At 59.6% G+C, this 24,358-nt stretch overlaps 11 protein-coding genes across 11 annotated transcripts; 6 read left to right on the forward strand and 5 right to left on the reverse strand.

Moving 5' to 3' along the window:
- Positions 1–1,952: 1,952 nt before the first annotated feature.
- IUM83_04214 (Beta-glucosidase 25) lies at positions 1,953–3,695 on the reverse strand (the record flags this gene model as incomplete). Its single annotated transcript, XM_067928272.1, has 1 exon — positions 1,953–3,695. One exon carries the CDS (start codon positions 3,693–3,695, stop codon positions 1,953–1,955), a length of 1,743 nt encoding a protein of 580 aa, XP_067793682.1.
- A 302-nt stretch (positions 3,696–3,997) lies between these two features.
- IUM83_04215 (putative beta-glucosidase) lies at positions 3,998–5,695 on the forward strand (the record flags this gene model as incomplete). The annotated part of the gene is made up of 1 exon (XM_067928273.1): positions 3,998–5,695. The coding sequence occupies one exon, from the start codon at positions 3,998–4,000 to the stop codon at positions 5,693–5,695; it is 1,698 nt and encodes a 565-aa protein (XP_067793681.1).
- Positions 5,696–6,250: 555 nt separating this feature from the next.
- On the forward strand, positions 6,251–8,072 carry IUM83_04216 (putative glycoside hydrolase; the record flags this gene model as incomplete). Its single annotated transcript, XM_067928274.1, has 2 exons — positions 6,251–7,851; positions 7,991–8,072. The coding sequence occupies 2 exons, from the start codon at positions 6,251–6,253 to the stop codon at positions 8,070–8,072; spliced, it is 1,683 nt and encodes a 560-aa protein (XP_067793680.1).
- A 91-nt stretch (positions 8,073–8,163) lies between these two features.
- IUM83_04217 (Glycoside hydrolase) lies at positions 8,164–9,900 on the forward strand (the record flags this gene model as incomplete). The annotated part of the gene is made up of 1 exon (XM_067928275.1): positions 8,164–9,900. One exon carries the CDS (start codon positions 8,164–8,166, stop codon positions 9,898–9,900), a length of 1,737 nt encoding a protein of 578 aa, XP_067793679.1.
- A 695-nt stretch (positions 9,901–10,595) lies between these two features.
- On the forward strand, positions 10,596–12,305 carry IUM83_04218 (Beta-glucosidase 32; the record flags this gene model as incomplete). The annotated part of the gene is made up of 1 exon (XM_067928276.1): positions 10,596–12,305. One exon carries the CDS (start codon positions 10,596–10,598, stop codon positions 12,303–12,305), a length of 1,710 nt encoding a protein of 569 aa, XP_067793678.1.
- A 1,061-nt stretch (positions 12,306–13,366) lies between these two features.
- On the forward strand, positions 13,367–15,576 carry IUM83_04219 (NEDD4-binding protein 2; the record flags this gene model as incomplete). The annotated part of the gene is made up of 4 exons (XM_067928277.1): positions 13,367–13,951; positions 14,178–14,369; positions 14,495–15,111; positions 15,186–15,576. The coding sequence occupies 4 exons, from the start codon at positions 13,367–13,369 to the stop codon at positions 15,574–15,576; spliced, it is 1,785 nt and encodes a 594-aa protein (XP_067793745.1).
- Positions 15,577–15,913: 337 nt separating this feature from the next.
- Positions 15,914–16,786, reverse strand: IUM83_04220 (Proteasome subunit beta type-5; the record flags this gene model as incomplete). Its single annotated transcript, XM_067928278.1, has 1 exon — positions 15,914–16,786. One exon carries the CDS (start codon positions 16,784–16,786, stop codon positions 15,914–15,916), a length of 873 nt encoding a protein of 290 aa, XP_067793906.1.
- Positions 16,787–17,294: 508 nt separating this feature from the next.
- Positions 17,295–18,128, reverse strand: IUM83_04221 (Zinc finger protein 76; the record flags this gene model as incomplete). Its single annotated transcript, XM_067928279.1, has 1 exon — positions 17,295–18,128. One exon carries the CDS (start codon positions 18,126–18,128, stop codon positions 17,295–17,297), a length of 834 nt encoding a protein of 277 aa, XP_067793907.1.
- A 2,579-nt stretch (positions 18,129–20,707) lies between these two features.
- Positions 20,708–21,463, reverse strand: IUM83_04222 (Zinc finger protein; the record flags this gene model as incomplete). Its single annotated transcript, XM_067928280.1, has 1 exon — positions 20,708–21,463. One exon carries the CDS (start codon positions 21,461–21,463, stop codon positions 20,708–20,710), a length of 756 nt encoding a protein of 251 aa, XP_067793904.1.
- Positions 21,464–22,710: 1,247 nt separating this feature from the next.
- Positions 22,711–23,214, reverse strand: IUM83_04223 (succinate dehydrogenase, cytochrome b556 subunit; the record flags this gene model as incomplete). The annotated part of the gene is made up of 1 exon (XM_067928281.1): positions 22,711–23,214. The coding sequence occupies one exon, from the start codon at positions 23,212–23,214 to the stop codon at positions 22,711–22,713; it is 504 nt and encodes a 167-aa protein (XP_067793905.1).
- A 355-nt stretch (positions 23,215–23,569) lies between these two features.
- On the forward strand, positions 23,570–24,021 carry IUM83_04224 (Transcription factor IIA, alpha subunit, N-terminal; the record flags this gene model as incomplete). Its single annotated transcript, XM_067928282.1, has 3 exons — positions 23,570–23,677; positions 23,752–23,877; positions 23,974–24,021. 3 exons carry the CDS (start codon positions 23,570–23,572, stop codon positions 24,019–24,021), a joined length of 282 nt encoding a protein of 93 aa, XP_067793902.1.
- Between the last annotated feature and the right edge of the window lie 337 nt (positions 24,022–24,358).

The following is a 24,358-nucleotide window of genomic DNA, read 5'->3' on the forward strand; positions in this document are numbered from 1 at the left end:
GCACACCACACACCTTCCTGCGGCGCTGGAGATGGGTGCCAATACTGTTTTGATCACCGGCAGCAACCGAGGTATCGGACTGACCTTAACGAAGCACTACGTGGACAAGGACTGGAAGGCCTTTGCCGCTGTGCGAGACCCACAAAATGGCAGCGAGGTGCGTTCGGTTCATTCGACTTTCGTGCATCGTATTAACATTCTTATTTTTCTGAACATAGCTCCAGGTGAAGAACATCATTCACGTGAGGAGAAGTCGATTGTTGCTGCTGCTGGTCAGCTCAAAGCCGAATCTACCGACGCGCGTTCTTCCCGAACCTGAAGCTCGCAGCAGTGAAGAACGGCTCGGCCAAGGTTGTTCACGTTTCTGGGGAACATCACAGCGGCGGTTTGTACGGATTCCGTGCTTCGAAGGCGGCAACACGATCAACTCGAGTCTATCCCTGGCTTTAATTAAAAGTCCGACGGTATCTTTTGCGCTGACCCTGAGTCCCGGATACGTGGACACCCGCATGACCGAGCAAAGGTCAGACTACTCCAGAGGAAAGTGCAGCCGGCATGGCGGTATCCGTGCCAGACATATTCCAGGTCTGGACATATTTCAGGGCAGCGGTCTCACATACAAAATCAAGTCAATAAGGTTGAAGAGGCACCATTTTGCGCGCGTCGTAACTACCTCAATAATAGTCCTGTTGCACTCTAAGCGCCTCTATCGAAAGGCGCGAAATCCTTCCTTCAAACAAGCCCTCGCTCGCCCCCCAACGATCACTTGGGCGCGCGCAATCGGCCAGCCAAGTTCAGCCAAATCTAAGAAGCCGAGGGCAAAGGAGAAACCCTCGGTTGACACTTGGATCGCAGCAGTGGCTGCAGTTAAAGACGGAATGAGCTCGAGAGCCGCTTCATCAGCGGTGTAATGGGCTTGTGCCACTCGACGCTAAGCCTGGACCTCAACGTGTGTACCTCTCCGAAGGTGGTTCCAAAGTGTTGAAGACGTGCGCTATCGGGCTCTGCACGGCATGTGCGTCGGGTTCGAAGAACTCCGCTGCATGATACGTGAAGCTGCAGAAACTACTGAAGGAACCTTTCGTGTCGCGCGATACGCTGCCTCACGTCTCGATTATCATGGGGCAAAATGGCCAACCGTCCCAGCGAGTTGAAGTTTCTGAACGTCAGCGACGTGTTTTGCGAGAGCTAGATGTGAACGTGGACGCCCTAAACGTTGTTAATCTCCTGTCGCGCCACACGGTGGCGCCAAAACAGGCAAAGCGAAAAAGAGGTAAGTATCTTGATGAGCGGCACGTAGATGGAGACTTGCTCGACTACGACATGTTCGTTGCAGCCGAAGAAGCTAAAACAGCGGCCAAGGCGCAAGAGGAAAAGGAAAAGGCTGAACGCGCGGCTGAGAGGCAGAGAATCAAGGAAGCGCGAGAAAACGAGAAAGCGAAGCGTGCGCTGGAAAGGCAAGCTCGGGCGGAGGAGAAAAGCTGCTCGAGAAAAGGAGGTGGCGCGACTCCGCGCAGTGAAGAAGGCCGCGAATGCAGAGAAGAAGGCGATCTCGAGAGCTAGGCGATCATTGCAGAAGCGTACCAAGTTCTCTGTTGCGAACAATCCTCCGATCGAGGGGATCTGCATGTCTGCTTGGGTCTGAGATAAGCATGGTGGCCAGGAATGTGATCGGACCACTATTGCCTGCATAGTTTAATCAAGATAATCGAAATCTGGCCCGAAGTATGTCCGGCACGGATAGCACTGGCATGCCAACGCTGCTAGGTCATCGCTAAGGCGAATATGAAAGACACGGGGAAGTGTTCCGAGTAAACTGGAACAGTATTCCGTGATACGTCTTACACAAAAAGGCTATGCACTTCATGTTCTTTGCGTACACCAAACCAAAGCTTTTCGTAGATTTACCTTAGAATCTGTACTTTGTCAAAGGTAGACTGCGGTTGCGAAACCTAGAGCAAACGAGTAGCTTCGGTGGCCGAGCCTTCCTCATGGCCACGGAAGTGGCGCCAAATGCGACGGCCGAACAAGAACACCAACACAACCACCGCCACGAACGCCGCAGCCGCAAACACCACGATGCCAAAAAGCCAACGCCACACGTGGTGGTTATGGCCGGCACTCTCGGGCGTCGTCGCAGTGGTGGCAGCAGCCTCCTCCGCTCCCAGACACTTGGTCGACGCCACCTTCTGGAACCACTTGGCCGACGGACGAGGGATGCGAGCGAGGTCGGTCGGCTTCGGCTCGTAGAAATCGGGTGACCCGGACTCGGACGTGTAGTTGACGTAGTAGAGACCGAAGCGCGACTCGTACGACCCCCACTCGTAGTTGTCTAGGAACGACCAGGCGGTGTATCCGATGATGGGTATATGTTCCTCCGTGACGGCCTTGTGCACTTGATCCAGGTAGGCCTGGAAGTACCATAGCTGATCTGGGTTGTCGATCTCGTCGTCACCACACCAGCCGTTCTCGGTGAGCAGGATGTCGGCGGAGGTGTCGTGTTTGTGGAGCCACTTGATGGTCTCAAGGTAACCAGGCGGGTAGGCAGTGAAGGACGCGCAGTGCGAGTCTTGCTGGGCTTTCTTGCTGCGCTGTCTGGTACCTGGCACGATTTGCGAATCGTCGATTCCCCGGTCTTGCTCAAAGCCTGGAGTAAGGATAGCACAGTCCTTGTTCGACGACTTGGAGTTGCAGCTCGTCACTTGGCGAGATCCGTAGTGGTTAAGCATCAGCAGGTCGTACGAGCCCTTGATCAGTTCGGACTGTCCTCCGTAGAACTGGGGCAATCTGTCACCGACAATCTCTCGCATGATCGGCGGGTAATCTCCCGTCACAATAGGAGAGAGGAACCAACCAACGTCGAACTCCATTTTGCGCGAGGCGGCCTCGACATCGGCAGGGTCCGATGCATCCAAAGGATATGCGTAGTCAGCGTTCAACACTATGCCAATCCGAGCCTTGTCCCCAACGACGTTGTCGGCCTTGAGCTTCCGGAATTTCTGCACCGCTTGCGCGTGTGACAGCAGCACGTTGTGCGTCGCCGTGTACGCTTGCGTTTGGGATCCGGTATGCCCCGGCGCCCCCATGCCCAGCGCATAACCTCCCGCAGAGAAGGACAATGGCTCATTGAACGTCGCCCAGTAGTTGATCTTCTTGCCGTACTCCTTGAACAGGAGCGTGGCGTACTCGACGTAGTGGTCGATGATCTCCGAGTCCAGCCAACCTTCTTCGCGCAGCTGGGTGTGCAGCTCAATGGGCAGGTCCCAGTGGTAAATGGTCAGGATCGGCACGATGCCGCTCAAGGACAGCTCGTCGATCAGCGAGTGGTAGAACGCGATACCCTCCGAGTTGGGGCGCATGCCGTGCAGCGCCGCATCCCAGTTCATGACCCGCGACCACGACACCGAGAAGCGGAAGCTCTGCAGCCCCGTCTCCACCATGAGCTTCACGTCGTCCTTGTAGCGGTGGTAGAAGTCGTCGGCCACGTTGGCACACTTGAGGCCTGGTTGCGTTCGGCAGTACTCGTCCCAGATACTGGGCGTGCGGCCGCCTTCCTTCACTGCGCCTTCCACCTGGTACGAGGCGGTGGCCGACCCGAAGAGGAAGTCCTCAGGGAAACAGCGAGAATCGGCATGGACCACAGCAGCAGAAGCTGCCAGCCCCAGCAATTGGAGGGTGCGAGTGGCGAGACGCATTTCGTCGAAGCGAGGCGAGGGCGAATCCAGCAATGGCGCCGTCATTGGCGACGGTCTCACCGACCCCTGAATCACATGCCATAATACTGATATTTGTATGGCCTAAGTTGAAGTTGTAACCCGTACAATTCGATAAGCGTGTTTGAAGCATCTGGTCAGTATTGTCGCCCTGGGCCAAGTTGAAGGTGCATCGCAACTTCAACGGCATGCGCGCCACTCATCATTGCTGCGACGGGGAATCTTGCGCAGGCGTCATGCATTGCTGCAAATTCCGCCAAGCGCGACAGGCTTCGCGAGGCTGCATGATGCAGAGGCTTCTCCATCTGATCGGAGGCACGGCGGCACTGCTGCTAGCGACGACGGAGTCCACCTCGGCCGCGAACTCGAAATGCTTCTCGGAGGACTTCCTCTTCGGGTCGGCCACCGCGTCCTACCAAGTCGAGGGGGCAGTGAAAGAAGGAGGCCGCACGCCAAGTATCTGGGACCAGTTCTGCCGTGAACGCCCGGGCGTGAATTGCGCCAACGTGGCCGACGACTTCTACCACCGCTACAAGGACGACATCCAGCTCATGGTGAAGACCGGGTTGCAGTCCTTCCGCTTCTCCATCTCGTGGTCTCGGGTCATGAACTGGGATGCGGCGCTGCACGGCATGCGCCCCAACTCGGAGGGTATCGCGTTCTACCACTCGCTGATCGACGAGCTGAACGCGAACGGCATCGAGCCCATTCTGACGCTGTACCACTGGGACCTGCCGCTCGAGCTGCACACCGAGCTGTCTCCGCAAGGATGGCTCAACTCAGACATCGTCGAACACTTCGCCGAGTTTGCAACGCTTATGTTCCACGAGTACGGGGGCAAGGTGAACTTCTGGACGACGTTCAACGAGCCATTGTCGTTCACGACAGCAGGCTACGCCACCGGCAGGGAGGCGCCCGGGTTCACCGGCTCGCCGACTCAGGTGTACGTCGCCACACACAACGTGCTGCTGTCTCATGCGAAGGCGGTCCAGCAGTTCCGCGAGCTCAAAGACACCGAGGTCATCAACGACAAGGCTCGCATTGCCATCGTGTTGAACGCCGACTACGCGTATCCTCTGGATGCATCCAACAGTGCCGATGTCGAGGCTGCCTCGCGCAAAATGGAGTTTGACGTGGGCTGGTTCCTCTCTCCTATCGTCTCTGGCGACTACCCGTCCGTCATGCGCGAGATTGTGGGCGACCGTCTCCCCCGCTTCACGCCCGAGCAGACCAAACTCTTGAAGGGATCGTACGACCTCTTCATGCTGAACCACTACTCGACTCGCGCCGCTACGGATTGCGACTCCAGTGCTTCGAAGACGGACTGCAACAACCTTGCTGTGGGTTGGCAACGTGACCGCGGTGTTGATATCTCTCAGACCGTCCCCGGTACCAGGCAACGCAGTCAGAAGGCACTGAAAGACTCACATTGCGCGTCCTTCACTGCCTACCCGCCTGGTTACCTTGAGACCATCAAGTGGCTCCACAAACACGACACCTCCGCCGACATCCTGCTCACCGAGAACGGCTGGTGTGGTGACGACGAGATCGACAACCCAGATCAGCTATGGTACTTCCAGGCCTACCTGGATCAAGTGCACAAGGCCGTCACGGAGGAACATATACCCATCATCGGATACACCGCCTGGTCGTTCCTAGACAACTACGAGTGGGGGTCGTACGAGTCGCGCTTCGGTCTCTACTACGTCAACTACACGTCCGAGTCCGGGTCACCCGATTTCTACGAGCCGAAGCCGACCGACCTCGCTCGCATCCCTCGTCCGTCGGCCAAGTGGTTCCAGAAGGTGGCGTCGACCAAGTGTCTGGGAGCGGAGGAGGCTGCTGCCACCACTGCGACGACGCCCGAGAGTGCCGGCCACAACCACCACGTGTGGCGTTGGCTTTTTGGCATCGTGGTGTTTGCGGCTGCGGCGTTCGTGGCGGTGGTTGTGTTGGTGTTCTTGTTCGGCCGTCGCATTTAGCGCCACTTCCGTGGCCATGAGGAAGGCTCGGCCACCGAAGCTACTCGTTTGCTTTAGTCTGCTACGTGATGGGGCTAGCGTGGTAGGGATACGACGCGGTTTGGTCTCGTTATCAAAGCTAGCTGTATGAGTACACGTAGTATACACACATTCGTTTGTTGTCTTCATCATTGATTTGGCGTGAAGTTCACTTTGATACAGTACACGTCGTTGGAATTCCGACGAACAAACTTGATGCGTGTGTGTTGTTTTTCCCAACTCGAGCACCGGAATGGCACGAAATGAGACTTGCAAATCCGCTGTACGTTGTCTGCTTCAAGTTCGCCTTCGAGCTGGTATCCACCATCAAATATGCGTGGCTGAAGCAGCGGAACTGCTCAATCTCGCGGTATCGAATGCACATTCGGCATTACCAAATTTGCTCGATCGCCAACAAGCTGCTGCGGTGACTGCAAGATGAAGTGGTCCCTCTTTGGGTTTGTTGGAAGCTTATCCGCTGCGATGCTGTCTCCTATCGTGAACTCCTCGGAGCCGCGGTGCTTCCCGAAAGACTTCATGTTCGGCACGGCCACCGCTGCCTACCAAGTGGAGGGCGCGTGGAATGAAGGTGGCCGAACCCCGAGCATTTGGGACGAATTCTGCCGTGAGCAGCCTGGCATGCTGTGCGCCAACGTGGCCGACGACTTCTACCACCGCTACCCGGACGACCTGAATCTGATGCAAGAGGTTGGCCTGCAGTCTCTGCGCTTTTCCATTTCGTGGTCGCGCGCGATGACGTGGGACCCGGAGACCCGACATATGCGTCCGAACCCGGAGGGGATCGCGTTCTACCACGCGCTGATCGATGCAATGAACGCCAGGGGCATTGTGCCGATCCTGACGATCTACCACTGGGACCTGCCGTCCGCGTTGATGCACGAGCTGACCCCGAACGGCTGGCTCAGTCCTGAAATCGTCGACCACTACGTCGAGTACGCGACGCTCATGTTCAGCGAGTTCGGCCACAAGGTCGACTACTGGACGACGTTCAACGAGCCGCTCGCGTTCGTCGGCTACAGCTACGGAACGGGCATGTTCGCTCCAGGCCACAAAGGCTCACCCACGGAGGCGTACACCGTCTCGCGCAACGTACTCGTTGCGCACGCAAAGGCTGTTCACAAATTCCGCGAGCTCAAGGTGAACGACGTCGTTGGCGACAAGGCTCGCATTGGAATCGTGCTGGTGTCTGCGTACTTCTACCCGCTTCGAGCTGACAACAAGCGCGATATTGATGCTGCCAAGCGCGCGCTCGACTTTGACTTCGGCTGGTTCCTTGAGCCGATCGTGACTGGCGACTACCCCGCCGTCATGCGTGAGCGCGCTGGAGACCGCCTTCCCAAGTTCACCGAGGAGGAGTCCGCTCTGCTCAAGGGTTCCTACGACATCTTCATGATGAACCACTACTACTCGAAGGTGGTCACGGACTGCGACTCGGAGGCATCCACAACGCCTTGCTCATCGCTCACCGCGGGGTGGGAAGCCGACAAGGGCGTCGACGAAGACCACATCATGCCAGGAACGATGCAGCCCCGTCCAGACAAGTTTGGCAATAACTACTGCGGCCGCTACACGGGCTATCCACCGGGATACCTCGACATGATCCGCTACCTGCACTCGCACGACCCAACCGTGGACATTTTGCTTACGGAGAATGGGTGGTGCGGCAATCAGGAGGTGGAGAACTGGGACCAGCTCAAATACTACAAGGCGTTCGTCGGACAAGTGCACAAGGCTGTTGTAGAGGAGAAAATCCCGGTGGTGGGCTACACCGCGTGGTCGTTCCTGGACAACTACGAGTGGGGGTCGTATGGTCCTCGCTTTGGACTGTACTACGTCAACTTCACCGCCGAGACGGGCTCACCTGACTTCCAGAAGCCGAAGACTTCGGATTTGGAGCGCATTCCACGTCCGGCTGCGAAATGGTTCCACAAGGTGGCCACGACCAAGTGCCTGGATGGCTGGGACGAACTGGAGGCTGCTGCGGACATATCTACTGCGCGATCGGTGGAGAACTTCGGCTTCTGGGTCATCTTTGTTGCTATTGTAGCGATCGGTTTAACCGCAGTCGTGGTCACTATCAAGCGCCGCCATGGATACCGACGCGTTCCCCAAACTGCGTCGAACCAGCAACCACACTAAACCATGCATGGTTGAAGGCTTGCACGCTAAAAGTTAATAAAACACGACACTGGTTGAGTTTTCCATGACTTCGTACAACCTCCCCCTTCGCCACCACTCATCAACTCCACCACCTAGGAATAATGTAGTGGCGAGCCTTCCCGACGGGAGTGCTTCAACTTCACCGTGTCATCCACACTTCAACCATCTGCAGCACTAGCACGCGCGTTTTGCATCCACCGATCATTGATGGCCCCTCGTTAATCCCTACTACGAAATCTCACTTTTGAATTCGCTAAACGTCAATCAGCATGCGGATCCTGGAGCACGGTCTCCGTTTGGCCGGTAGCATCGCCGCATTGCTGCTATCCGCTCTCCCATCCTCTGTGGTGGCTGAACGTCGCTGCTTCCCGGATGAGTTCATGTTCGGCTCGGCGACAGCGGCATACCAAGTCGAGGGTGCCTGGAACGAGTCTGGCCGTACGCCCAGCATCTACGACGCGTACTGCCGCGAAACTCCGGGAATCGAGTGCGCGAACGTCGCGGACGACTTCTTCCATCGCTACCATGACGACATCCAGCTCATGGTCGAAACGGGCCTGCAGTCCTTCCGGTTCTCCACTTCGTGGTCGCGTGCCATGACCTGGAACCCCGAAACGCGTCGTATGCGGCCCAACCAGCAAGGACTCGCGTTCTACCACTCACTCATCGATGAATTGAACGCTAACGACATCACGCCAATCTTGACGCTGCACCACTACGACCTGCCCCTGGCACTGCAAAACGAACTTGACCCGCAAGCATGGCTCAACCCTGACATCTCCACTCACTTTGAGGACTACGCTACGCTCATGTTCAACGAGTTCGGAAGCAAAGTGAAGTTCTGGACAACCTTTAATGAACCGCTTGGCTTGGTGGGCTTCGCTTATGGTATGGGGTTCCCTAACATGCCTCCTGCCCGCAGGGGATCTCCTACCGAGGCGTACGAAGTATCGTACGGAGTGCTCATGTGCCACGCCAAGGCTGTCAAGAAGTTCCGTGAGTTGAGAGAGGTTGGAGTGGTTGCTGCAGACGCTCGCATCAGTATCGTGTTGGTTTCTAGCTGGTTCACCGCGCTCGATCCGTCTAACCCCAAAGACGTCGCCGCCGCGCAGAGAGCATTGGACTTCGACATGGGGTGGTTCTTGCAGCCGATTCTCACGGGTGACTACCCTGCTATCATGCGTGAAATCGCTGGTGACCGTCTTCCTAAGTTCACGGCCGAGGAATCGGCTATCCTCAAGGGATCGTACGACATGTTCCAGCTAAACCACTACTCGACGCAAGCGGTAACGAATTGTGATTCACCAACGTCAAAGGCGGACTGCACCTCGCTTGCTCCAGGCTGGCAGGCGGACAAAGGCGTGGATGACACGCACATTATCCCTGGGACGCTGCACCCGAAGCCCGACCGCTTCGGCAACAACTACTGCGCCAACTTGTTCACCCCGTATCCTCCAGGATACCTCGCTATGATCAAGTACATGCACGCACAGGACCCCACCGTCGACATTTTGCTGACGGAGAATGGCTGGTGCGGCAACGATGAAATCGAGAACATGGACCAAGTGCGCTTCTTCCAGGCGTTCGTGGAGCAAGTGTACAAGGCCGTGGTGGAGGAGAAAATCCCAGTGATCGGGTACACTGCCTGGTCGTTCCTGGACAATTTCGAGTGGGGATCGTACAAGCCGCGCTTCGGTCTGTACTACGTGAACTGGACGAGTGAGACGGGCTCGCCCGATTTCAACAACCCGAAGCCGACGGACCTGGCGCGCATTCCTCGTCCATCGGCCAGGTGGTTCCAGAAACTCTCCACGTCCAGGTGCCTGGACGAGGTCGAGACGAGCAGCACCACACTGGCTGTCGAGGAGCCGACGAAGGACATTACCGAGTTGTTTGGAGCTCCGCTGGTCATGCTTGGCGTGATGGCACTCGTTCTCATGGTGGGGATCGCGACACAAAAGCGTCGTCGGAACTATGAACGTATTCCGCTGGTATCGGCGAATTGATCTGCCTACCAGGATGGCTGCAAAACAGTCCGCAATGTTGGCGTTTTGACTAAGGTCACGACCAGCGTAAGCTACATGTCGTAGTAGCAGCATTCAATCGAAAACAAGCGTTCGTCCAGGTCGATACGGCTGTACGAGCCTTGCTTGGCCAGCGTATCTCGACCATGCTAACCATTGAACAAACCGCATGCCGTGTAGTACCACATAGTGGCAGAAGTATTATAGCTTCTCTCTCTTTGATTGGTACTGAGCATCGATGAAGCTTTCGGTTTGACGTGGAATATGCATGGGCGCCGTATCTCAGTACATGTCACCAATGGCGGCATATTCGCGTTGAATTCGCCAAGAAAAACAGTTCAGATCAATAGAAGTAAAATAAATGACCTGTGTATGAAGCAGCAGCGTCGTAAAGCTGACGTAGTGCACACGCGAGGGATACCTCCATGTATGCTACTCAGTCAGTGTACCGGTACACACAAGGTAGCAAATCAACCGCCAGGCCAGTCGAAAACAGCTGATGTCATTGTTTTCGAGTGGATGAACTTCGCCTCGAGCTTCAAGCGCATCAAAACTGCGTGGACTGCGCTCCAGTGTCTAGCGATCTTCCCTCCGTCGCCGTCACTTGACGCCAATCCATTCCGCCTTTTGCCGGCTCGTGCGCACCGAAGTCTAATTCTCCCGCACGCCGCCAGACGATGCGCTTCCTCCGCCAGTTGCTGCCCCTGGCCGCGGCGGCCCTCTTCGGGTCCGTGGCGTCGGCCTCCGAGCCGCGCTGCTTCCCCGAGAGCTTCATGTTCGGCTCGGCCACCGCCTCGTACCAGGTGGAGGGCGCCGCCAAGGAGGGCGGCCGCACGCCGAGCATCTGGGACGACTTTTGTCGCGAGAAGCCCGGCATGAAGTGCGCCAACGTGGCCGACGACTTCTACCACCGCTACAAGGACGACGTCAAGCTCATGGTGGACACGGGGCTCGAGTCCTTCCGCTTCTCCGTCTCGTGGTCGCGCACCATGAACTGGGACCCCGTCACGCGCCGCATGCGGCCCAACGCCCAGGGCATCGCCTGGTACCACAACCTCATCGACGAGATCAACGCCAACGGCATCACCCCCATCCTCACCATCTACCACTGGGACCTGCCCAGCGAGCTGCAGACGCAGCTCGAGCCCAAGGGCTGGCTCAACCCGGAGATCGTGGACCACTTCCTCGAGTACTCGACGCTGCTGTTCAACGAGTTCGGCGGCAAGGTGCAGCTCTGGACCACGTTCAACGAGCCGCTGTCCTTCGTGGGCGCCGGCTACGGCCTCGGCATGCACGCCCCGGGCTACTCCGGGTCGGACACGCAGGCCTACACGGTCTCCCGCAACGTGCTGCTGTCCCACGCCAAGGCCGTGCACAAGTTCCGAGAGCTCAAGACGACCGACGTGATCGGCGACAAGGCCCGCATCGGCATCGTCTTGGTCTCCAACTGGTACTATCCGCTCAACGAGAATGACCCTCGCGATGTTGCTGCTGCCAAGCGCGCGTTCGACTTTGACTTCGGTTGGTTCTTGAACCCCATCGTCAACGGCGACTACCCCGCTGTCATGCGCGAGCGTGCCGGCGACCGTCTCCCCAAGTTCACGGCGGAGGAGTCCGCTCTGCTGAAAGGCTCGTACGACATCTTCATGATGAACCACTACGCCTCGCGCGCCATTACGGACTGCGACTCGGACCAGTCCAACACGCCGTGCTCGACGTTGCTGCCTGGGTACCCTGCGGACAAGGGTGTGGACGACACCCACCTCATGCCGGGCACGCGCCCCGGCGTCCCGGACCGCTTCGGAAACAACTACTGCGAGATGTTCACGGGTTACCCGCCTGGATACCTCGACATGATCCGCTACCTGCACTCGCAGGACACGACGGTGGACATCCTGCTGACGGAGAACGGATGGTGCGGCAACGACGAGATCGAGAACATGGATCAGCTCTGGTACTTCAAGGCCTTCGTGGAGCAGGTGTACAAGGCCGTCGTCGAGGAGAAGATCCCCGTCATCGGCTACACCGCCTGGTCGTTCCTGGACAACTACGAGTGGGGCTCGTACGGCCCGCGGTTCGGCATGTACTACGTCAACTTCACGGAGCAGACCGGTTCCCCCGACTTCTACGAGCCCAAGCCCACGGACTTGGCCCGTATTCCGCGTCCGTCGGCCAAGTGGTTCCACAAGGTGGCCACCACCAAGTGCCTCGACGGCTGGAGCGAGGTCGACACCAAGGCCGCGACTGCCTCGCACGAGAGCAAAACGTCCATCTTCGGCATTGTGTTCGGATTCGTCGCGCTTGCCGCTGTCGTAATTGGCGTGGTTGTGGTACTGGTCTTCCGCCACCGTCGCAGTGGCTACGAGCCGCTTTTGTCGCGCAACTAGGTTACTCCACTGCGCATTCGGCATGGATACTAGGACAATATGTGTGTCGAGTTATCTTTGAAAGGCAAACGTGCTGACACAAAATATAAAGAGCTTAGTTGCCTTGCTTTTCCTACTTGTACGAGATGGCTGCGAAGGATGGCATCACTTATCCATGGATGCTACTAGCAGTGCTACTACATGTAGTAGGACAGCCCACCAGACTGGTCGGCCATGAGTTGATCGACACAGTTCACTATCCACCAATACACTATTAGTATTGCGAGTACGACTAAGCCTATTGTGCTCAGATCGACTTCCCCCCTTGCAGCTTTGCCAGCATCATTCTTTCGTGTATTCACTCAACTCGTCTATAGTCAGCATTTTGCTAATCTTGTGGTTGGCATACAGAAATGTAGACGTAGGCTTAGATCAGGGAATCGAAGTGGTTTATCATGAAGCCCTATTTCCAATTCCCTGCCACTTGTGTAAACTGCACACGTGCACTATACATATTCGCGCGCGACAGGTCTTGTCGCTAGAGTCTGCGCGTTGTGCAACCGAAGTCGTCATCGTCGTCGCGCCTGGTGTAGGCTTTCCACCTCCTTTATTTAACGTGCAGTTGGTCAAACATGCATGCACCCAAAACACTCATTGCTCATGAGCGCGCGCTCGCCGAGCCTAGTGCAGTCAACGATTCATGGTTGGCATCTGAGTGCTTCACGCAGCCATACTGTTCGTAAGGGGGGAGTATGGAGTCCAGACCCCAACGAGAGGGGGATCCAGCTCAACCCATTCAACCTCTACCTCCGCGCCTGGCACTCTCATTTAACTGTTTCGCCGTCGAGTGTAATTCACCGCAGTGCATCCACTCCGTGCAGCTTCAGCTTCCGTCTCGAGTGAAGATACATACATCCAGTCTCTAAAGTGGCTTACCGCAGTCCAGTTCTGACCTCCCTATCGTCATGCGCATGCGCTCGCGTGGGTCCTGGTTTTTTCTCCATGTCGGAGCGAGCAGCTCCATAACGCTACAGTATAATACTAGGGCAACGCGCATCGTAGAAGCGCTGGCTGGCGATCCGATGCAGCTGCTGGAGGCGTGGGCCACTGCGCGCCTGGAGGCGCTGGGCGTGGACGGCGTGTTCGCGCCCTACATCGTGGGCATGCTGCCGTCCCACGGCGGCGCGGACGACAACCTGGAGGACGCCAAGTTCAACATCCACCAGGTGCTCATGGGCTGGCTGGCGCCCGAGGACGAGGAGCGCGCGCACGAGTTCGTGGACGAGCTGGCCAAGCTGGCCGACAACCCGGCGCAGCTCACGGACGCGGCCATGGCGCTGGCCGCGCAGAGCAGCATCGAGGACGACATCGGCCGCTTGCTGGCACAGGATGACGAGCTCAAGGCCTCGGCGCCCACCTTCGTGCCGCGCGGCAAGTTCCTGTCGCCCGTGGTGGCCGAGTTCCGTCCCACGGGCAGCCCCGAGGGACCGTTCGGCGGCGGCTTCGGCCACGCGCAGGCGGCCGCGTCGCCGCCGCCCCCGCCCATGCCGCTCACGCTCGACGGCTACGAGGAGGAGGAGGCCGTGGACGGCGAGGACGAGGACGACGACGAGGACAGCGCCGCGCTGCAGAACGAGGACAGCTTCTTCTGGTCCGTGGCCTACGAGGTAGAGTGCTCTGGCACCCGGGACCTGGACACGTCACGTCGCACCTCTTCGTTCGTCGGGATGGAGACGCCGCGTTCTCGTTCTGTGCTTTTATTTATTTATTCATTTAATTTTCTGCGGCAGTGGCGGCTGCTGAGGGCTGTTTGCAGGAGGAGAGGTGGTGCAGGGGGGCTAACGTGTTGCTGTTGCTGTTGTTGTGTTGTTGCTTTTCTGGTGGTGCGTTTAGCTCGTGAGCCACCTGCAACTCAAGTTCCCGGACATCGATCCGAATCGACTGTGCGACCTCCTGCGGCTGGTGGGACTGGACGTGGACAAGGCCCACGCGGTGCTGAAGGCGACGATCGAGCGTGAGTCCATTGGACCGGGCCAAGTGTGCCGCCACTACTTGCAGGGCGAGTGTCGTCGCGCGGACTGCATGGTGCGTCTGTCATTTGCAAGCTGAGACTTGGGCGGTGTAAGAGGCGGAAGGGTGGTGTGGTGGATGCTCACTGGCTTCCGGCTCCTCTCTTGTTGCGGCTCACGTTGGCTTGCCTGTGGCTGTAGTTCCTGCACGACACGGACAAGATCACTTGTCGGTTCTGGCTGCGTGGCACCTGCTTGCAAGCAGAGCACTGCGTCTTCGCGCACGACTTCTGTGAATACTACTCGATGGACGACAACGCGCTGGGCCAGCGCGATTACGATAGCGAAGACGAGATGGACCAGAACAGCGCCCCGCTAGACATCCAAGCGGAGGACATGTTCCCGTCTCTGCAGAGCGCCACGTCAGGAGCAACAGCACCAGCCTCGCCGCCGCTACCCCAAGGAAGTGATGGTCCCTCATTGACAGCAGCTACTACGTACCCGTCGACGGAAGATGCTGTGGCGAATCTGACCATGAACTTTGCCAGAGCCGTGGCACTCCAGCCGATGCCTGCAGCGACCACCCGTCCTCTGGGTAATGGCAGCTATGGCTTGGACTCGACGCGACGAATGCCGCCACCACCCCCTGTGCACCGTCCACTGTATCACAAGGCAGGAAGCAGCGAAGGCATTGGGACCAAGTGGGTTTCCACAGGCCAGAGTGTGGCTACCCAGTACCTGGAGCTGCGCGAGCAGGCATACGAGATGGCTTGCGCCCGGAATAAGTGCTTCATGGGCGCTACTCAAGCATATCGCAAGTATGTTGTGCCGCCTGAGTCTGGAACAAGACGCTATTCGCTCACGTTTCTATTATGTGCACTTGTGTCTGCAGTGGTAACAAGGCGCTGGCCAAGGGGTTGTCGAAGCAAGGACACGAGTACAACGCCAAGATGAAGAACTTCCACTTCCTGGCTGCGTCAGAAATATTCGAGTCGCGCAACCCGCCCAACCAGCTGTACATGGATCGTATGATGGATCTGCACGGACTGCACGTAGCTGAAGCCGTGGAGTTCCTCACCCAGATGCTGCCCAAGCTCGCCGACGAAGGCGTGGACAGCATTTACTTGGTCACAGGCTCCGGGCACCACTCAAAGGGCCCCGACGGCAACGCGCGTCTGCTGCCAGCAGTCGAGCGCTTCCTGGCGGACGAGGGCTACCAGTACACACCCGTGGCGGACGGCGCAGGGTTCGTGGGGATGCTGCTTGTGGACTTGCGGTGGTAGTGGAAGCCTGTACGAACAAGCAAAAAATGCAGAAAACTTGAGTGGCAGCGTGTTGTGTGCATCTGCAGTGCTGTAGGGATAGCATGGCGGCGTCTTGTTCATTCACGTGTGGTGACGATATCGCGGAGGACTAATGGGAAGGAAATACAGTGGTGGATCGGAGGCCTTTACAACAACAGTCGCACAGCCGTCAGCGCACACATACACATTTTTTGCTGTGTATTACCGCGTCAACTACCGGCAGGCAGTGGGTCCTGTGGTCCAAGAAGCACGCCTGTCAGCAGCTTCAGGAAACGACCCACCACCTACCCGTAAGTAAGGTTCGTTCTCGCCCCGTTCAGTTGTCGCGCGAGTAGTCGTGCATCTCCTTGACGTCCTGGTGCACCACGTGCTTGAAGCCGTCGGGCTTGAAGATGTAGACGTTGCAGATGCCGCCGCTGTAGGCGTCGCGGTGCGTGGCGTGGTAGATGGCGCGCTTGCCGAGCTCGACGGCCTCGTCGTCCGTCAGGTCCCAGCGCCAGTTGGTGTCCAGCACGCCGTAGGCGTACGTGGAGCCGGAGCCGACGCTGAACTTGGGCACGTCCTTGCTGGCCGGGATGCGCGAGCCCTCGTCGTCCACGTAGTAGAGCACGGGCTGGCCGTTGTCGTAGCCCATCATCATCATGCCCAGCGACATGCCGTAGCGCTTGTAGTAGTTGCACGTGTTGGCGATGAGCTTCGAGGCGGCGCGCACCGAGATGCGGTGGCGGTTGCGCAGCTCGTACATGCGGCACTGCACGGCCAGGTTGCGCTGCCAGAACTGGCAGTCGGCGGCGCCGCCGGCCAGCGTGGCCAGGATGTACTCGTTGATGGGGTTCACCTTCTTCACCTGCTGCGACGCGATGAACGGGCCCATGGTGGAGCGCGAGTCCACGGCCACCACGATGCCGCCGCCGTAGATGAAGGCCAGCGTCGTGGTGCCCTTGGCGAACTTGAGCGTCTGCTCGTTGTCCGCCGTGTACTGCACCTTGAAGTGCTCGCGCGAGTACGCGGCCGGGTCGGCCACGGGCGGCAGCAGGAAGCCCGCGCCCAGCGCGTCGCCCGCGCGCGCGTCCACACGCAGGTCGTCCAGCGCCGCCGTCTGCATGTTGGGCATGGCGCCGCCGTAGGTCACGGACGCGCCGCGGCTGCCGGCGCGCAGGAAGTTGAGGTCCACCACGGGCGCGCTCATAGCTCTCGAGGTCTCGGAAGGAGGGGGGGGGGGGTCGAGAAGGATATCTATCTTGCCTTGGGGAGAGATCCAAGACGGCTGCGAGGTTGCGCGAAGAGCCGCATAGAGGGGAGCAGGCTCGAGCAACCGTCACGCAACATGTGTAGACATGTTGTGTACAACACACGGAATTGGCGAGTGCGTTGCGTTGGTGTCTTCCTCTGCGACTTGCGCCGGCTGCACCGAGGAAGCTGGTGGGGCGGATTAGCGGACGCACTTGGCGCTCGTAATCAGCGCCGCGCGTCGACGAGGCCTGGCCTGGGCTTGCGCACGTGGGTTAAAGTGCTGGAGACGTTCGCGCCGTCGTCGGCATGGACGCTGCGACTCCCGGCAGGTCACGAGGCCGCCAACGTTTAAATGAACGAGCCAAAGCAAACTGGTGCTAAGCTTAAGCTACAAGCAAGACCGAGACTCTCGTTGACAACAACATCTCCGTTCAATTATAAGTTAAGGGTAATAGCTACAGAACTCACATCTGCAGGTGGTCGATGTGGAACCGGATCATGTCGTCGAGCACGCTGGTCTGCGGCGCCGACGACAGCTGCTCTTCCGGGAAACTCTGGCTGGGCACGACGCTCGGCTCCGAGTCCTCCACGGTCACGGTCTCGTTCAGAATCGACACGAGCTCGTCCAGCTGCTCAGCGTCCATCTCGATGTCCAGCGGCGTCATGCTCGGCATGGGCGACGCGCAGGACGAGCTGGGCGCGGGGCTGCACGGGGCCGCGTCCACCGTCGATACGCTGGAGGCCGGCGACAGCGGCGTGCGCAGCTCCGTCATCATGGACATGTGCTCGGCGCCTGCCTGCAGCAGCTCGTCCGCGCACGTGGGGCTGTCGTAGGACGCGTCGAGGCCCGGCAGCGGGGCCATGTTGGCGGCCATGAGCTTGGTCTTGCGCGTGTCCAGCTCCGGGTGGTGGCCCTTGATGTGTCGGTTGAGGTTGCCGGCCGTGCTGAACGTCTTTCCGCAGCCGGGCGACGGGCACACGTGCACGGGGCTGCCGAGGTGGAACTTCATGTGCTTGGAGAGCTTGTTCTCGCTGCGGAACGTGCAGATGCAGCCGGCCACGGGGCACTCGAGCGGCCGGATGGGCCCGTGCAGGCGCTTGTGGCGCGACAGGTTGCCGGGCGTGCTGAAGCGGCGGCCGCACGTCTTGACGGGGCAAATGTGGCGCTTCTCGCCCGCGTGCTTCTTGAGGTGCTCGGCCAGCGAGAAGCTGTCGCCGAACGAGCGCTCGCAGTAGGGCACCGAGCACCGGAACACCACCTGCCGCGCCATCGCCGGGTCCACGCTGCCTGCGAGCATCGTTGTCGTCGGTCTGTCTGAGTGGGTGGGTGGGGGCCTGGGGCGCTGTTGACGCGGGGCGTCCGATTCCGAAATGGCGGACTCGCTCGCGGCGCCTTGCCGTTGACGGCTCGCTGAGATGGGGCGCCGTGAGACTGGTCTCAGAAAACGGCCAGCGGCAGGTCCGGCATCTGGTGCCGCCTCACAGACCCATGATAGGGGCTCGCCGGCCGGCAGGTCGTCGCGATCACCGCTGCGATGAACGCGCCTGTCGGCGGGCGACGGCCGCGCGCACACATCCCGAGCGCGTGAGCCCCGACGCCATGGCTACCGCTGCCCGTGCAGCTCATGATGGCAGCTCCGCCGCAACACTGGCTATTACAGTGACGTAACCCATGTAAAAATATCTGGCTAGAATAGCCAGCGAAACGGTGCGTGGCTGAGCAGGGCGGCGCCGACATGGAATCGGCGCTGCGAGTGCAAAGCCCGTTGACACTCCACTCCATCGCAGGGCAGGTACGACATCCTCTGTCAGGACGCGCGGCAACACGGGCTCAGGTGTTGAGCGGCGAGAGGCAGGGGCCTCGCCGGCCGGTGGGTCGGACGAAACACGGAGGTCTCCTTATGAAGGCGAGGCAGAGCCGCCAGTGTAATCAGCGCATAGCCTTAATGCAGCTAGCTATGTAGCCAAGAGCGGCTTCTTCCCGCCGTTGCCTGCTACATGCACTAGGACGCCTGCCGGCAGCTGGGTCAAATCGCGCCCCAAGAAGCAGCAGGCAGCAGCTCCAGGCTGCCGCTCCTCCATCACGATGGCCCCCATACCGGCCAGCCGTGGTAACACTGCTGCGGGGAAGATCACGCTGGACCTCTGAGCCGGGCGAGGCGGGCGGTTCGTCACGGCGGACCTGCGTCCTGTACAGTACTCAAGCTTTGACTCAATGCGCAGCGCCAGGATGGTGACCCCTGGATCACCGCACCGCAATCGCGGCGCCCCGCCTCAGGAAGACAACGACGGCGCTGGCGCCGCTCGATCGCACGTTGCAGGCAAGCTGTTGGGGCGTAACGAGGCTGCTTGGGCCAAGCATGTGGCTCCACTCCGCTGGCCGTCGCGTCGTCTTCAGCTTTTGCCACTTCAACACTGAGCCGGGCGAGCTGCCTTGTCCCAGGCGCCGCTGACTCCTCGGTGTACTGTTATCCGTGCGAGCTTACCACTGCAACGAGCTCGCGCGCTTGGATGTAGACGATGGCTGCCGCTGCTCCGCTGCGGCCCCGCGCCCGGCGCACGAGATGCAAATGATCCCCCAGCGCCATCGCAGGCGATGCAGACCCACACGCAGCGCAACGGAGCAGCTCCTGGCGAGTTTTCTTGCCACGCAACACAGCGCTGGATCGCGTTGAAGCTGTGAGCCGGGCGGGAGGGCGCTCAGTGTAAACGATGTCCCTGTAGGGTCTCCAACAGTCGTACAGATCAGTGTACAACAAACGCTCTCGAATCGAGCACTCTGTCAGTCAGGCTAAAGCCTAAATTCTTACGAAGCTGGAAACTCGCCTGCGTTTGCCAGCTGAGGCGCCGTGTGCGTCGCCTCCACCGTCTTGGTGAACGGGTCAAGTCAACAACCGCAGCCGCAGCGCGCCAGGTTGTACGCGCTGATCAAGTAGCGGCCTGCGATTCACAGGTGAGTACAGTAGTGTTTGCCGCAGCTGGTGGCAGCCTTCAGCAGTTGGCGCGGATTTGGTCCACCGCTCGGGACTGATTGTCGAGACACGACCGTAGCACGTGGACAGTACCCGATCTTCGTCTGCTTGCTCGATGGTTCGCGCCGCCTCCGAGCCGTGGCGCTGCCGAACAGGAAGGCGTTGCCCCTATAACTCCCTCCGTCGCTTTCTCCTTGCAAATTCGAGGTGCGGTCGCTGTGGCTGCTTGCTTGGCCATTGACCTATCTGCTTGCACTTCGCCGCAGCTTTGGCCTTGCATCTTAACGCCTTCTTCTCCTGTTGAACCGATCGTTCGCAATGAGCTCTTGGATCCTTGAACACTAGGGTTCCGTCATGGTGAGCGAGAACATCTTCGTAGGGACGATAGCATCACCGCAATGGTCGCAGGGAAACCCCACGCGAATCGCGCTCCTCAATCCATCCCCTCGCCCCGAGTGCTTGTTAAAAGGTAGGGATCCCCTCCATCCAGTTTAATGCCGCACCAACTGCTTTCACGGTCTTGACGAGCGGATTCGCGCGCTGCGACCACTGCTACTAGCGGTCTGCTAGCAGCTCGAACATCAAAACGTTACACATATACATGTAGTATTGTCCTCACGCCACCCCAGCTTCGAGTTTTCCCTGTAGCGTGACCTCAAGCTAGAGTGTCGGGGGGCTGCGGAAACTGCGTTCGTATAGAGCACGCACGCTCGGTCGCTCGCTGTGGCGAAAGCTACATGTGCTTCCGTTACATAATTCTCCTAAGCGGCAACCTTCACTCATTTTCATTATGCTATGTTGCGCATTTAGGGTGGAACCCAGAAATCCAGAATAAAAAATTGTGATTTGTGACGGAATAAACCATTTCTCTGGTCGACAGGTTGAGCACCTGGTACCTGCAGCGCCTACAGCTCGCCAGGAGTTGCCTGGTCGACGGCAGTGGCCGGGGCGTCTTCCTGGCTGGGCATGGGCTCGTCGTCCAGCAGGCACGACAGCACCTCGAGCAGCTCTTCGTCGGAGACGTCGTGCTCGCTGCTGGCGTCCAGTGCCAAGTCCTCGCCGATGGGCGTCACTTGGACGGCTGCAACGCTACTGTTGCTGCAGTCGCTGTCGCTGTCGCTGCCCCACGCGAACAAGCTGGCCGGGTCGGCGTCCACACTGGTGGGCGACTGGTCCAGCTTGTGGGCATCGCTGGCCAGCGGATGGCCGAAGCGGATGTGCTGGTTCCGCATGTGGCGGTTCAAGTTGCCCGTGGAGCTAAAGGTCTTGTTGCAGTTGGCGAACTTGCAGCGCCGCGTGGGCGCGCTCATGTGCACGCGCATGTGGCGCTGCAGCTTGTGCTGCGTTGAGAACGTCTTGTTGCAGGCCGGCACGGGGCAGGCGAGCGGCTGCAGCTCGTCGCCGTGCAGGCGGCGGTGGCGCGCCAGGTTGCTCGTAGTAGTGAAGCGCTTGCCGCAGCCGCGCGCAGGGCACACGTAGGGCTTGGCGCCCGTGTGCGTGGCCAAGTGCTCCTGCAGGGCGTAGCGCCGCGAGAACTGGCGAGGGCACTCGCCGCACTGGAAGCTGAGGAAGGGCCGCGACGAGAGCGCCGCGGGTTTGAGTACCTCCGTCGCGAAGCGCGGGGTCATGGTGGAGACGTATTGGTACACGGCGGTGGACATGCTCGCGAGTCGGTCGGTGGGTCGTGTAAGGAGGGTCTTGTGGGGTCAACGCTAAGTTGGAGAATGAGGCTGTCTGCTGACAGCGGGTCAGGGCTCACCTGCGTGAGCTGCACCCTCTTCGTGGGCGAAAAATTGGCAGCATCATCAGCGCTGATGCCCATGTGGCATTTCGGTGTTGCCCGGCGTAAGACTCTGCGGGCCGAGGTGTTCGTCGGACCTTGAGACGGCGATCTGATGGCGCGCAGACGCGCGCGGCCGTCTCTAGGTGAGTCATGCGGGCGCTTGCATGGTGGTCTCGCGGCGGCACGTCAGCGGCGCAAGCGGCGCATTCGAACGGGGCAGTGCTACTGCGACGGCGCTGGGGGCAATAGGCGGAATCCAGCCTTTCTAATAAGCGTGTCCACAGCACTAAAACTTTGACCTAAGCGTTGCGTGCTTTCTTTCGCAGCTACCAGTGCAAAGATGAGGGCCGCCGCCGCTGCTCCAGTGGAGGCGGGCGCGCTTCAAGTCAAGTGCTCGTAGCCATCTTGATGTTGCCGCTGGCCGAGCTTGATTTTCTCGCGCCGCGCGATCGATTTGCACTGATGTGAAGCCTGGCGATCTCCGCCCTCGTGTTGGACAGCACGGGCCGGTGCAGCCATTTCAGATCAACGGCCGTGGTGCCATTCGGTCAGGCTGCTTCGGTCAGCGCTTGCATGTAGCTTCAGCTTCGGTCAGCGCGGGCTCGTCAGTGGCGACGGAAGTGTGGATACTGCTGTCACGCACGTCACGCCACGAGAGACCCGGGTTGGACTCGCCGACTTCGACGGGTGCCACGACACTGCATCGGGCGGCGCGCACGCCATTTAACACGCCGCGCATGCGTCACCTCGGACCCGCGCAATGGCGACGCGAATCAGCCTCGCGTGCGTCGAGACCCGGGGTCCAGACATCCGAGACCGTGGGCGGCGGAGGGCAACGGCCCCGCCACGCACGACGTCCAGGCAACGGGTACAGACACAGACACACACGCAGCGCTGCGAGTTTCGTTACGTTCATTCATTTTTATCGGGTTTTCTTGAGCGTCCATCTCAAGTCTCGAGAGTGCACCCGCCGCAACAAGCAGCGACGACCGCACGACGCCCGAGCGTCCTCCCCAGCCATTCAGCCACTCCGCCGCTGCCAGCGTGTTCGTCTAATCCAAGTCGGCGAGAGCGCCGCGTGCGCGTGCGACCGACAGGCAGGCAGCACTGGGAGGAGCCAGCCGCCTACTGGCCAGCGGCGGGCGTGGCCTCGGGCGCCTTGATGGTGACGGCGGTGGCGCCCAGCGTGATGACGCCGGCGGCCGCGAAGATGGCGTAGCAGCTCGCGGGGCCGTCCGCGTTGTTGATGAGCTCGGGCTTGTACGTCCAGAGGCTGTGGCGCGCCGCGCAGAGCAGGTGGTAGCTCACGGGGAAGGCCACGAGCGCCTTGGAGGCGGGCACGAAGAGCGGGATCGAGTCCTGCGCCGCGTGGATGAGCGCGGGCACGTCGGCGCCCACGATGCCGAGCGCGGCGCCGCCCACGAAGGCGCAGGACATGCCCATGGCGGCGAAGCGGTTGGCGATGGACGAGATGGCCGTGACGGGGAACTTGTAGATCTCCACGTGCGGCGAGATGGGGCGGCCCAGCGCCGCCTGCGTGGCCGAGTAGTTCTCGGTGCTCACGGCGCGCGCCAGCGTGGGGGCCGCGGCGCGCGAGGCCAGCTTCTTGCTCAGCACCTGCAGACTCATGCTCTGGCGAGTGTGGGGGCGAGGCGGCGACCTTCTGTGTGGGGAATGCAAGACTGAAGGCTCGAGGCCGACGCAGCGCGCGTGGAAGCGCTGGGCTCGCGAGAACGCATGCGTGTTTAACGGCGGCTTCACTATGCTTTTGACGGGAAGAGTATCCTGTGAGAATAGTATAGACTGTAATACAGCATGAGCGGACTGCGCAAGCTCAAGTTGGGCGGGGATAAGGTCGTGCAGGTTCCGGTGGTGTCGGTCGACGAAGGTGATTGGCTGAAAAGGTTGCGTTTCAGCCAATGCCGTGGGGGGACCCGGCCGCAGGCATTTGTGCGGTCCGCAGCGCAGGAAACCTCTCACCGCGATGCTGGCCACGACCCTGCGCCGCTCGGCGGCCCCCAAGCGCGCGCTCGCGCAGCTGCAGAACCAGCGCCGCCACGGAGGCTCGCTCCACAAGAACAAGCACATCGAGGTGCGTCTGCTGGCCTGGGCGTGAAGGCGACGAGAACTGGGCGCGTCTGACCTCTTCCTGTTCATTGCCTGCAGAACTGGAACAACTGGCGGGGAGACTCGGAGAAGCGCTTCCAGTTCGACGGCCAGTTCTTCACGTCGCTGGTGGCCTGGGGCGTCGTGCCCTTCGGCCTCTACTACGTCATGGGCGCCGACGAACGCGTACGTTGCGCTGTCGAGGCCATTGTTTGACTAATAGACTGTCGCTTTGGACAGTGGACTGACTCGTTGGTGCTTTGGACTGCTGTGCCTTTGCAGCGCAAGCGCGACCTGCGCAACGGCGTTCCGGAGAACTTCCGCCAGTAAATGAGCCTGAGCTGCGTCTCTTGGTGGATGATGATCGTCTACGCCAGCGGAGAGTTGAAGACTGGCTGGGTGGACAGATGAAGACAATAAGTAGCTGGAGCGGCGGAGCTCTCGTGGATCTTCGTAGCACGAGACGGAGGTTAGTTGTCTACCGCCGACGGGTTCGCGCATTGAAAAGTCGCACTCGTCCATGAAAAAAACAATTAACCTCTTCGGCTTCATTGCGCCAGCAAAATCGAATTAACAGCTTTACTCTGCAGCAACCAGCAGTAGTATCTGCACTACCTGCGTGGTAGTCCCGACACAGGTACAGTAGTTGGGCAGCGCCTCCAGGTGA

Source organism: Phytophthora cinnamomi (assembly GCF_018691715.1).
Source record: "Phytophthora cinnamomi strain GKB4 chromosome Unknown Contig27, whole genome shotgun sequence".
Taxonomy (NCBI): domain Eukaryota; phylum Oomycota; class Peronosporomycetes; order Peronosporales; family Peronosporaceae; genus Phytophthora; species Phytophthora cinnamomi.